Raw genomic sequence first — 13800 nt, 5'->3', positions numbered from 1 at the left:
TTGTTGATGACGCAGCTGTAAAGAAGACTACATGTCATGTCCAACTTCCAAGCTAAGGAGTTGGACTCAGAGAGTAACTTACAAGGAAAACCCCTTGAATATTTCCACGTTTTCATTTGCTTCTATATTGTACGGGGTTACATTAGAAGGAGATCGGACTCGGTGAGTCTAATCTTAACCCTTTATATAACACGAAGGGCTGCGATTCAAGCTATTTTCAGGTTCTATTACAGTATTACCTGAATTATAGGATTATCTCTCGTGTGCTTAATGATCTGATTAGAGAAGTGTTTGTTAGAAGCTAACTAACAAGGAGGTCCTCAAGAAAGTCCGTGGCATCGCCGTCCCTAATAGGCTGTTTACTGGGCGCATTTGCTTTAATGGTGTCGGCTAATAATTCCAAGCAAACCAAACCCCACATCCATTTAGTGCAAAACCGTACTTTATAACTATTCTTATTCCCCACCCAAGGACGAATATGATATACAATATTTACATATATATATTCTTCCCTCTTCAATGTAGGTTACAATACAATGTCTGGCATAGTTATAGGCTCACTGTCATAAGTGGGCGATAAGTTCAAATATAGTTGGTATATCCTATGTATCACGGTGGCTCCTCCACGAAGTCTTGTCTGGCCATTGTTATGTGTCAGCGGATGGGTATGTAATGGTCTTCTTGGCATGCGCTATTATCAATGGAATTACCATTTATTCAAAAAAAAAAAAATGTAGGTTACAATACATATCCACTATAAATACATATGGTCTTCATCAATTTTTGGTTGGACAATGTATGACTTTTATTCATCCCTTGCCGCTTTATGAGTGGTCTAGTTGCTCTGATTTGCGAAGTCTCCGTGAAAATGGCTGAAAAAAAAAAAAAAAAAAAAAAAAACTCCTAGGCTCTTTTCCGGTCTTTTTGGCTTTGAAGCTGATTTTGCATCCTTCCTTCTTCTCAGGGCAGCTTCAAAGCCATGATATATAACCACGTGTGCAACTCCATTAGTACAGAGCCTAAACCTTCGAATAGAAGAAGGGAAAGTAATATAGGCCATAAGATTTAGGGATTTCAAAACCCTATTTGAACATTTAGGACTACGACACTACAGTAATTTCCTCAATGTACTTCCTTTTCTCTGTTTCTTACTGGCAGCGAACAAATCTTTCATTTCGACCTATAACAGCAGAGGTCGGTTGGAACTTGGAAGTAGAAACATAATGCCTTTTTAGGTAAAGATTACACTCTTACTTTCTTAAAGATAATTATGAAAAGACAAACTTTCTTATGGTGGCAAGTACTCGAGTGTACAAGGGAATTGTTATCGGTATCAATCTCAATAGGTTTGCCAAGTAATTGTTTTCTGTATATTCATATATATATATATATATATATATATATATATATATATATATATATATCTTATATAATTAAGCAAATTCTTGAGTGAATGGTTAAATTTTTGAAGTACCATATATGTCCTCATATAATATAAATATTAATAAATAAATTATTTCTATATATATTTAAATGATTTAGAATTCATGAATCAAATTTTGAATTCACACTCTAACAATTTATATTTTAACATCAGTAACATGTTAAGCAACAAATCATCAACTATAATATTACTAAATAAGGTCACACGAAGCAAATAAAATATACAACAATCTCTTAAATTTACGGTCGTAGTGTATATAGTATAAAGACAAATATGTACTCAAAGCCTCAAACACACTATCTTATTGGCACACTTACTCGGATTAATTTCTTGACTTTTCTTGCCAAATGCATATTAGTGATCGACATGCATTACATATCAAATTGGTACGTAGTGAAATTTTTTTGAAATTAAATTAGGTATTGAACCAAAAACTATAATGTAGTAGTGGAGTATACAGGTAGATATGAATATGATGCATTAGCTACATCTCTTGTACACACTCTTTATCCTAAAAAAATGTTTCCTTTTGTTAAATCAAAATGAAGACAACAGTATGGTTAAGGTGGATTTGGGTAGGTGGTTTTATTCATGATTGAATGGTGGAAAGAATAGTAGTAATCAGTTAGTGTTAGAGAAACATATATACTTAATCGATTACTAAACAAGAAAGTAGGGCGGGACCAATTATATAGGTTGAGAATGAGAAATTTCCAGCTTTTGGTAAAAGAATTAGATGGATCGAATTGGCATCTTCTTTCTGCGATATTGAGGACTTGTTATTATTGATATTGGAAAACACATATACTGCTGGGTCCGTTCTCATCATCTTTCGCAATTCATATATATATATATATATATAAACCTCCAGGGCCAACTAGTTATAGTTCCTTTGTCTTTGTCTTTGCACCATCAACATGCTCGACCTAATCACTATTGTCAGCTTCTTTCGTTACCAGCAACTCTCTTTCTCCCGACTCTCACTGTCAAAAGATAAAAGAAAGCTACTTATCTGTGTTTGTATATAATATGTATATAAATCCATATATATACATCCAATATTTCCAGTCATGGCTACCCTCTTTTCTGCGGGTTTAGTTGTCAGCATATTACTTCAAATAAATCGTTTACAGAAAAACTAGTATCGCCTAATTTTCTATTAAAAAAATAATATATATATATATATGTTTTGAATTATGAATTAAATTGACTAAATGTATTATTGTGACCTAACCTGTCCACCAAACTAATCAATAATTCTTAGCAATGCAATATGCGTGTGATAATTTTGTTTATTCATGTATAATTGGTATTTATGCAGGTAGGTCGAACGTCAATTAAAGTTTAGTCAGAACTCATAAGAGATTAGATAAGATCATATGTATGTGACAATATTAGATGCCTACGGGTTTAATTAGTAGAAAATTACATAGTAGCACATGACCAAAGATGTAAACACAAAAAACCTACTTGCAAAAAGATTTATACAAATAAGGACATGAGCCCAAGCCCAAAAGCCAAATGAATCAAGCCTAATTCCCAATTTTAATGAAAAATTACTAAAATACTCGAGTTTCATCATAATTAACGACACCGCCACTGTCCTAAATCGAGTTTCATCAATTTCCAAACTCACCGATTTGGAAATCCTTCAAATTCTCCTTCCACAGTGAGAATTTCAGCTAGAAGCTTTGAGGGAAGATGATCAGTGACTCGAGGCGCTCCTAATAGGATCAATTTCACTTCTGGAAGTGGCCGCAAAATGGAGAATTTTGCTGGAGAACACAACTGCTACAGTGACGGTTTTGGTCAAAATTGATGGTATTCTGGCCAAATCGCCGTGACCCACGGGTACCAACGTGTAGAGGAGAAAGAGACGGTTCTTTTATGGGTGGTGGCGCGCCGTTTGGTTGCCGGATGCCGGAGAAATCAAGGAAAAACGGGAGAGGGCCGACGCGGGGGAGAGAGAGGAAGAGTGAGATCGGGGAAGAAGAGAGAGAAAAGTGGCTGGGTAGGTTTCTGACCTATCCACAGTAACTTTCCAAATTACCATAAACAGTAACTTTCGTATTTCGCTTATAACTTTTGCATATAAAGTCCGATTTTTACGAACCAAATATGCACGCGCTCGGTTTAACGTCCTCTACGACTTTCATGAAGAAAAAATTTTCAAATTTTGACCCGGTCAAAAAGTAAACTTTCAGGGCTCCCTAAAATATCGAAACTTAAATAAATTGTATAGAAAATCGTCATTCCTCGTTTAATAACAACTAAACATGAAAAATTTGATTCCGGGCGTAACAAAGGTTCTGTAGTTTACTTTGATATACATGAGGAGCAGATTCATGAATTTAGTATCACTAAGGTTCTGTGGTTTACTTTGATATGATCGGCTACTGTCAATGATATGATCTGCTAATGTTCAAATTGAATTGATCCGCTACTTTATAGTTTATTGTTTATGTTAATGATATGATTTTCATTGTTTATGGTTCAAATTGGCTATTGTGTGGAGGTGCAAAACGGTGATAATACAAGAAATAATCGAACAAAACCAGTGAGAAAAAAAGCTCCGGCACGTAGGAAAAAGTGCAGTATCAGAACTGGACGAGTATGAGTACAGTAGCAGGATTGGACGAGTGCAGTAGCAGGATTAGGTGATGACGAGTGCAGTAGCAGAACTGGACGAGTATGAGTACAGTAGCAGGATTGGACGAGTGCAGTAGCAGGATTAGGTGATGACGAGTGCAGTAGCAGAACTGGACGAGTATGAGTACAGTAGCAGGATTGGACGAGTGCAGTAGCAGGATTAGGTGATGATGAGTGCAGTAGCAGAACTGGACGAGTGCAGTAGCAGAACTGGACGAGTGCAGTAGCAGGATTAGGCGATGACGAGTGCAGTAGTAGAACTGGACAAGTATGAGTGCAGCGAGTGCTGTAGCAGGATTAGACGAGTGCAGTAGCAGAACTGGACGAGTATGAGTGCAGCGAGTGCAGTAGCAGGATTGGACGAGTGCAGTAGCAGGATTAGGCGATGAGATAAGAGTAGTAGGAGAGTGAAGTTTTGTGAAGTAACGTAAAGAGATTATTCTCAAGAACTGGACGAGTATGAATGCAGCGAGTGCAGTAGCACGATTAGACGAGTGCAGTAGCAGAATTGGACGAGTATGAGTACAGTAGCAGGATTGGACAAGTGCAGTAGCATGATTAGGCGATGACGAGTACAGTAGCAGAACTGGACGAGTATGAGTGCAGTAGCAGGATTAGGCGATCACAAGTGCAGTAGTAGAACACGAGTACAAGTGCAGTAGCAGAATTGGACGAGTATGAGTGCAGTAGCAGGATTAGGCGATGAGATAAGAGTAGTAGGAGAGTGAAGTTTTGTGAAGTAACGTAAAGAGATTATTCTCAAGAAAAAAAAAGAGTAACATAAACGGATTGTTCTCAGAGAAAAAAAAAAAAAAAGTAACATAAACGGATTGTTCTTACAAAAAAAAAACATAAATGGATTGTTCTTAGAAGAAAAAAAAATAAAAAGTAACATAAATGAATTATTCTCAGAAAAAAAAGTAACATAAATTGATTATTCTAAAAAAAAAAGTTACATAAAGGGATTAAAAGTCAAAAGAAGTAGTTAAAAATAAAAAAAATAAATTAAATCATGACATGTGGCAAATGGAGAGCATATTGTCCTTATTTGTAAGATTTAATCCTTGTAAAGAGATAATCCTTGTAAAGAGATTAGAAGTCAAAAGAAGTAGTTAAGGGTAAAAAAGTAAATTAGCTCATAACATGTGGCAAGTGGAGAGCACATTGTCCTTATTTGTAAGATTTAGTCCTTATATGTTTAATTCAATCTTTAATGGATGTATTTGTTAAGTCATCTTTTGTCAATAACTTATATGTAATTTGTTAGTTTATAATTAGAGCCTTACTTCCGCGCTCCTCCTTATTTCCTTAAATTCAGGGCCATTTCATGACGTAGTACCGATATCCTGGGAATTAGTGGTTGTAGGAAAGTCTATTCTCCTAGAAAATGAGTAACTTATAAGCCACATATTTACTTCTTTTTTTTTAGTAATGCCACGAGGGCAAAATAATGTATTCATCACAATCACAAGCTAGAATAGGCCGTTACATATCATTTCGCTGTCATTTATAGACAGACAAGAAGCTAGTGGTAGTACCCACAAGTGGTATGTACATATAGTCCTACTCATTATACATTTAAATATGTAGAGGTAGCGGATACCCTCTTTCGGTACTACTCCAGAGGCACTAGAAGTACATAGAGTGTTCCTAATACAAGAAACTTTATTGTAATTAGACAAACTAAAAACATAGGGATGGGTTGAGAGCAAAACCCTAGGCCATCAAATTTTTGTCCCAAGGAGCTCCAAAAGCAGGCCCACCCAAAGCCCAACAGGCCGAGATTGGCTCAGACCAAACTTCCATCTCCAAACCTGTTCTCAGCCGCCACTGTGCCCACGCGCGCTCCGGCAGGATTCCCGCCGTCACGATGCAAACACCGCCACGGAACCCTACCATGACCCAGCGCACCATGATCTTACACCGCCGCCGAAGTTGAAACCGCCACTCCCAATTCCCTCAATATCTACAATGCCGTTGATCTGCAGCGAGACCCATCATAACTGCACCCATCCCAGAGATTTTCGTCGACCGGGAGCCAAAAACCACATGCAAAAACTTTCGAGCAATATCCACACCCGAGCCTCTGGAACACTAGCATCAAGTCCCGTCCGGCAGCAGATCACACGTCATTAGTGAGGCCAAAAGGTCCGCCCGAATGCTATAGCCGCCGCCGGACGAGAGCAAGCTCTTAGTTGAAGCCGTCGTCACTGACCCTAGCTTAGGGTTTCTTCGAGAGAGAGATGATAACTCTCTCTTCGCTTTTCATATTTACTTTCTCTTAACTTTAAAACAATACGTGATATTTTTATTTGTGTATGATACATCAAAATTTTCGGTAATTCTTTTCCGTAACAAACTATTTTCTTTTATTTATGAAAATAATTAAGAGACTTCTTACATATCTTCGTAAATTGTTTCAACTTATCAATAGACAATAATACCTCCTTTCATATATAGATTAATGATGTAACATAGAAAGCTTGATTCAAAAACAAAACTAAGTTCAATACGCAAGACCTGGCTTTATCAGGGTCATGCACATGCAAATTGGAAGGTACGTGTCTTGTCTTGGTTTATAATCGAAATGAATGCATGGGAGGCTAGCCTCTATATATATATTCGTTTAGACTCCAAGTAACTATAATGCTACTGCACATGAACATTATTATTTAATAGTTCAGAGGCTTCTGCCGTTCTGCGTGCAGAGAAATGCTTGATTGTACCGTTGAGGAAGTCAGTATGTCAAGTGTTGCATTCATGTGAATATGATTACAAAATTTATAGTAGTTCGATCGAGTGTCCAACTGTCCATCTCATAACAATAATGTAACATCTCATGTCACTCAACATGCACACAAGTCTTTTCCTAGTGTTTCTGACATACCAACAATTCGATATGGTCGATCTAGCTAGCTATTACTTCTTCTAAATAACCAATATCATTCATATGATATATCAATATCATTCATATGATATATGATATATATCTACAAGCTAGAGGTTGAGGTATATTGCATTGGTTAATTGGTACTTTGATTTAGGAGTTAAGAGTGAACCATGTACTACCTCTTTCGACTAATCAAGCCTTAATCCCCCTTCCCTTTAGACTTTAATGTTTCAAGAAAGGTTAGCTAGCTTGTTGCAAAATCATACCTAGGTTGTTCTTTGCCTTTCACCGAAGCAATCCGAACAGATTGTCCATCAATGCTAGCTGTAGTAGATGTGAGTTATGTATAATTAATTTCATGTTAATCATTTAACAATCATCACGTAATAGTTCATTCAAATTTGCATATTTGTTTTGTTTAGTGATTAATACATACAATTCGGAAATATGAAATACTTAAATGAATTGAAATTAAGCTTAAAGTAATATTTTTTATAACTGTTATTGTAGCATTATCATTATATCATTAGATTATTTTTTATGTTTCAATCATAAATTAATCATCCGTCAATAGTAAGTAAACATCATTTCTAATGATAAGCTAAACTTTTTTTGATTTGTTCTTTGAACAAAACTGAACTCTTTTTAAAGTAAAATGAATGGAGAAGGCTCCAACAACAAGTTTCCATCTCCTTGAGTCATATTTTGTTTTAAGAGATATAGTTTGGTGATGAGCAGCTGGAGAAACAATGGAGTGGCACATATTTAATATCGTTTCACTTTCATGTACATATTTAGGTCCTATTACTCCTATAGGAAAAGCTTAAAGTATGTGCTAGTAATAAGTGATCAAAACTTTAAGTCTCAGTCAAAAAAAGTCATGTGGCCTAGCAATATAGCATGTATAGTAATTAATAGAGGGAATTAAATATCACCTTCTTAGATTCTCATTTTTCATGGATCACAGTTGACATCAAATTCACAGCTAAGCTACTCTTAAGACTTTGTTTCACTGTAGCCCTTTGTTGTTGCACTCACTCACCTCATGAATTTCCAATTCCATTTCCTTATTGGAAAGAAAACCCACGCGCGCAATCTGATACATAGTATCACACACTCACCTGCTACCTTGGCATTTTTGGCTCATAAAAGATAGTCAGTTTTCTTGTTATTTGTTTAATAATTGGTTTGGTTTGGTTATTACTATGCCAATGATTTTCTTTTTCTCTCTCTAAAGTCTGAACCTTTACCATCTTCTTCTTCCTCCTCCCTCTCTCTCTCTCTCTCTCTCTCTCCCTCTTCCCTTAGTTGTTGCTATTCTTTCTTTTTCCATTCCCCGTTCCGTTCAAAACCCATCTCGGAGATCCTTTGCTTGTTCTAATTCTTTCACATTTTCTTGAAAAATTTAAAGATAAAGTGACCAAAGCTTTTGGCAGGGAAGAGTGAAGAGAGGGTTCAGATCTAGAGGAAGAGCTAAGGTTGTTTATGGCAATGGAGACAGGCCCAAGTGTTTCTTGGTCTCTCGGTCTCTCTTTGACTTGATAACAAATTAATGCCTCCTCCTCCTCCTTCTTTCTTTTCTGGTGTGTAAACTTTTTCCACTGTCAACCTCTACTTCTTCAATTTGGGTTCTCTTGGTTTATTGGGTGTACTTCAAAGCTCACAAGAAACTTGCTTTAACTTCAATTTGAGTAAGTCATAGAGATCTGAGCAAAATGCTAGCTCTTGGGAGTCCCACTATCAGCTTCAGAGCAAGCAGTGGCTGCAATCATTTGCTCAAAGAGCTTCAGGTCTTTCTCTCTTCTTCACTTTCTGTGTTTCTTGTTGTTTCTAAACAGTAAAGTTTGTGACTTTTTCTAATTGGGTCTTCTTCTTCTTCTTCTTGGAAGCTTGCTTTTTCATTATGGGTTTCCAGCCTACTTTAAGTTTTTTTGCTCTGTCAAAAGGAGAGCATTGATTATTTCGCTAAAATGTGTCATAATGGAGCTTTAAATTAGGGGTCTTTTTATGTTTTCTTTGAATTATTAGAGAAAGTAGATGTGTCTTTCCACCTTTTTAAGTTAATAGGCTCCGTAGAATGTGATCTGTTCACCATAGTTTTCAAATTCAGTTTCTCTGTATCACTGTGTATACTCGAGCATGGTTTTTATGAAAAATATGTGTTTGTTTATATTGGGGATTTTTTTTCTGTTTTATTTCTATTTTTCTTTTCTTCTAATGGGTTTCGCCAATCTTAATTATCTATGTTGTATTCATTTCCTGGCTTTTTGTGTAAGTGTCTTCCTGAATTCTGAAGTTCCTCAATTTTACTTTTCTATTTCAATGGATTTTTTGAGACTAGGGTTCTGTTCACTTGTTTTTCTTATGGGATTTGACTTTCTGTTCGTTCTTCCAAAATGCTCATTCATCTGTGGTAATAAACCGGGGATGCTACTTGGCCGGAATGAAGTTGCTAAAACTTTGGGTTCTTGACTTTTGTTTCCCAATTTCCATAATTCAACATTACTACTTCATTTATCTTAATTTTGAAGATTTTCTCTGTTATTTTTCTGCTATGCAAGTTTTTGATGTGTCATAGATCACGAGAACGGTGCTTGTGTGTTTCCTTTGGTTACTTTTCGTTAATAAAATGTTTGTTACCCCATGTACTTCTGGCAAATTTTTCACACTCTGTTGTGAAGTAAAGAAAATGTGAATGGTGATACAGCAATAACCGTTTTTGTGCTTCTGCTTTGCAGCAAATATGGAATGACATTGGTGAGAGTGCGGCAGACCAAGACCGCATGTTGTTGGAGTTGGAAAGGGAATGCTTAGAAGTTTACAGGAGGAAGGTTGATGAAGCTGCCAATACCAAGGCACGCCTTCATCAGTCCGTTGCAGCAAAAGAAGCTGAGCTCGCCACTCTCATGGCTACTCTGGGGGAACTCAATATTGATTCACCGGTACTAGCAGTTTTGCTCTCCTATTTTCCAATTTGGGTCATTTATTTGTCATATTTGTGATTAATATACTGTGATTGAATGGCTAGGTTTGTTATTGTTTATCATTCAGATCTATATGGGTACATTTGGATTGTAATACTTCTCAACCAGAATATTCTTACCACGATTATCAGATGTAGGGAAGAATGCCCTTTGGCTTTTTATAGTTCTTGAAGATTCTAGCTTGTAGAAGAATTTTGTTTAATAAGTGTCTTTTCCTGTTATTAAATGTTGGTAATACTGTTCTGCTTGGTAATCCTTTTATGAACCCTGTGTACTGATTGTGGCTACCAGCTGCTGTTTCAGTTGCATATGTTTACTAATTCACAACATAATTTTACAGATACGGAGGGAAAAGAGATCAAGTTCTTTGAAAGAGAAACTCGCATCTGTTGCACCACTGCTAGACAATCTAAAAATAAAGAAAGAGGCACGAATGAAGCAATTTTCAGATATAAGGACACAAATTGAGAAGATCAGCGAGGAAATATCTGGTTATGATCATCTCAACAGTTCTTTGATCAGTTCATTAACCCTTGATGAACATGACTTGTCATCGAGGAAGCTAACTGAATATCAAGCACATCTGCACACCCTTCAAAAGGAGAAGGTGAGTATATTATGATACGAGCTCACACTGCAAGTTAACTTGGTGATTCTTTGATTATAATTTGAGTTGTGAGGTCCTGGATAAATGGTTGCAACTGCTGTTCTACATCTGTGTAAATGAAATATAATCATCTTGCTAAAGTGGGAGAATTTAGATAAAGTCTTTAGATAGCTTATGTCTGATCTCACAATTTGTAGACAATTAGCGGGAGGTTACAGCTCTATTGCTGTAACCAAGGGTTACATTTGTCTTTGATAGTTTACTTTCTGACAATACCTATTGGGTTGATTTTATCACTGAAAATTGTTGGATAAACAAGAAAAGCTGTCCTATTTTAGACAGGAGATTATTTGCATTATGGATGCTTTGGACAGGGTTTAGCTCACTTATACTGTATTTGTATCTATATTCTGATAATTTGAGTATGCTTCTCTGTTTTGGCAGTCTGACCGCCTTCAGAAGGTTTTGGAATATATCAATGAGGTTCATTCTCTTTGCGGTGTGCTTGGCTTGGATTTTGGTAAAACTGTAAGTGAAGTAGATCCTAGCTTGCAGAGGACAAACACAGAACAGTCCACGAACATCAGCAATAGCACATTGGAGGGTCTAGAGCAGACCATTTTCAAGTTGAAAACCGAAAGAAAAGCTCGAATCCAGAAGGTAAATCCTGTTCCTACTGTACATGCCTTTTGATTCTGGCTATGAAATATATGTGTAACCTTTTTCCAAAATGCAGCTAAAAGATGTCGTAGCATCCCTCTATGAACTTTGGAATTTGATGGACTCTTCAAAAGAAGAAATGAATAAATTTTCAAGGATTACTTACATTCTTGGAAATGCAGAACCAGAAATTACACATCTTGGCTTACTTTCAACAGATGTTATTGAACAGGTTGAATATCAATCTCATATCTCTTAGTTATAGTTCTCCAAATATTTATCCTCAAATTACTCTCATCACTTTGACAGGCATCGGCAGAAGTGGAGAGACTCACTGAATTGAAAGCAAGTAGAATGAAAGAGCTCGTTATGAAAAGGAGGTCTGAATTAGAGGAAATATGCAGAATGACTCACATTGAACCTGATACCAACACAGCTGCTGAGAAATCAAGTGCATTGATAGATTCTGGTATCAAACTTCACTTTGGTTAAAGCCAGTTAGATGTATTTGCTAATATATAATTGCCTAAAAAAGGTCTATTGATCATGTTGCTTTTGTTCAGGTCTAGTAGATCCGTCCGAACTTCTGGCAAACATAGAAGCACAGATACTCAAAGTTAAAGAAGAAGCTCTAAGTCGAAAAGAAATTACGGATAGGATAGACCGGTGGCTATTTGCTTGTGAAGAGGAAAATTGGCTCGAAGACTACAATCAAGTAAGCTTTGAGATGTTGTGGTAGCTTTTCAGTTTTCACCAGTTCTGATATGAAAACAATAGCTGGTTATTCTAGCTGGTCTTTTTATCCTACATCAGCTTATTTATTTCAGATATTTCTGAAGTTAGATTTGTTTGACATTTATTAGCTACAATCCATCTTTTGTGCCACTGTTAATTATTAATGCCTCTTCTTTGTAATACTTCTAGTTTTATTCTTTTTAAAATCTTCTTATTGAATTCCAGGATGATAGTCGGTACAGTGCTGGGAGAGGGGTTCACATTAACCTTAAACGTGCAGAACGTGCTCGAGTGACTGTAAACAAAATTCCAGGTACTGTCTTCTTTACCATTCACTACTATATCTGTGGCTGTAGCACTGTTAGAGCTAACAATTTCTCTTTGCAGCAATTGTTGACAATTTGATAAACAAAACACTGGCCTGGGAAAACGAGAGAAAGACATTATTTCTTTATGATGGGGTAAGTAGTTGTATTCTAGGATTTGTTTTCTCTCTGGTCTGTTCTCTTCTAAACTTGGGTTCCAAATATTTGCAGGTACGCTTGGTGTCAATACTAGAGGATTACAAGGTGAGCAGGCGGCAGAAGGAAGAGGAGAAGAAGCGATCTAGGGTAAGTTTAACTACACTATCTTATGTGGGTCTTTCATATACTTTCAGCAGCTACTTACTGTGTACTATTCTAAGGGAAAGTTGTCACTCAAAGATAAAAGTAAAACAGTTGTGTCGAATGAGTTTGTAAACTGGCACAGTTGCTTAAAATCTTATCTTATGGCTCTTTCCTCTTCCTCTGTGGATGATGTCTTTAACATTCTTTCCTTTATAGGACCAAAAGAAGATCCAAGATCTTCTCCTCACAGAGAAAGAGGCCATGTATGGGTCTAGACCTAGTCCTAGAAAAAGTAATAGCTTCAGAAAACCAAATGGATATCGTGCAAATGGAAATGGATCCATGACTCCTACCCCTCGGCGGAACTCAGTTGGCAGCGGCACTCCGGAGCTCTTAACACCCCGATCTTACTCAGGGCGCCAAAATGGATATTTCAAGGAAATGAGACGATTGTCTACTGCACCACTGAACTTTGTGGCCATATCAAAAGAAGATACAATGTCATATGCTACATCTGTTTGTGGTTCAGTGTTAGGCTCCCCCCCTCGTGATTAATGCTAAACATTGGAAATGGTATGCTTCACTACCGTAAATGTTTCCCTATGTTTATTCCGTAAAAATTTATGCAGAGCATTCTGCAAGATTCTTGTTCTCCACTTTGTTGATGACTTGGTGGTGTTTTTGCAGGTCATACAGCTGCTTACAAGTTAGATGAAAGTACACACCGGATTAAAGCAGCGGAAACCTTGTGAATATGGAAGGGGATTGTACACACTAGTCTATGATTGTAATTTGTTAGGATTACGTGGAAAATGGTAGTAGTTTAACTTTTGAGAACAAAGTTGTGCTTTGAGAGGTGACTCTGCTAGGTAAAGTTTTGGCTTTTCACTTGTTAACTTGGGAGTCTTGCACGTCAATATTGAGTAGCTTTACTATATTAAAAAGGGTTATATGGTAGTGCCGAGTGCTGACCTTGTCCTTTGTTGGATTTGCTCGTGTTTTCACTATTTCATGTTTTGATGTGTATATATGAGTTCCACACCTCCCATTTCATGTGGCCATGTGGGCACTGCTGCCACAAGCCCAAAGCTTATTCATTCCCTGCAGCTTATGGTTCATATTCTGTATGCATAATTTTTCTACTTGTTCATTAATCTAAGCTTGCAAGAGCCTCAAAAGACCCAATGTCGCAATATTTTGCTTGCTTTTCAGCAAATGTCAGC

General features: G+C 36.8%; 1 protein-coding gene across 1 annotated transcript; it reads left to right on the top strand.

Moving 5' to 3' along the window:
* The first annotated feature begins 8060 nt into the window (after positions 1-8060).
* On the top strand, positions 8061-13565 carry LOC133709474 (65-kDa microtubule-associated protein 6-like). Its single transcript, XM_062135235.1, has 12 exons — positions 8061-8773; positions 9722-9925; positions 10308-10574; positions 11019-11234; positions 11311-11466; positions 11544-11703; positions 11798-11949; positions 12195-12282; positions 12357-12430; positions 12506-12580; positions 12794-13150; positions 13265-13565. The coding sequence occupies exons 1-11, from the start codon at positions 8699-8701 to the stop codon at positions 13130-13132; spliced, it is 1806 nt and encodes a 601-aa protein (XP_061991219.1). The 5' UTR covers positions 8061-8698; the 3' UTR covers positions 13133-13150; positions 13265-13565.
* The last annotated feature ends 235 nt before the right edge of the window (positions 13566-13800 follow it).

The sequence above is a fragment of the Rosa rugosa genome, chromosome 5 (assembly GCF_958449725.1).
Source record: "Rosa rugosa chromosome 5, drRosRugo1.1, whole genome shotgun sequence".
Classification (NCBI taxonomy): Eukaryota; Viridiplantae; Streptophyta; class Magnoliopsida; order Rosales; family Rosaceae; genus Rosa; species Rosa rugosa.
Note: the sequence above shows the minus strand (reverse complement) of the source record. Positions and strands in the feature narration are given on the sequence as shown.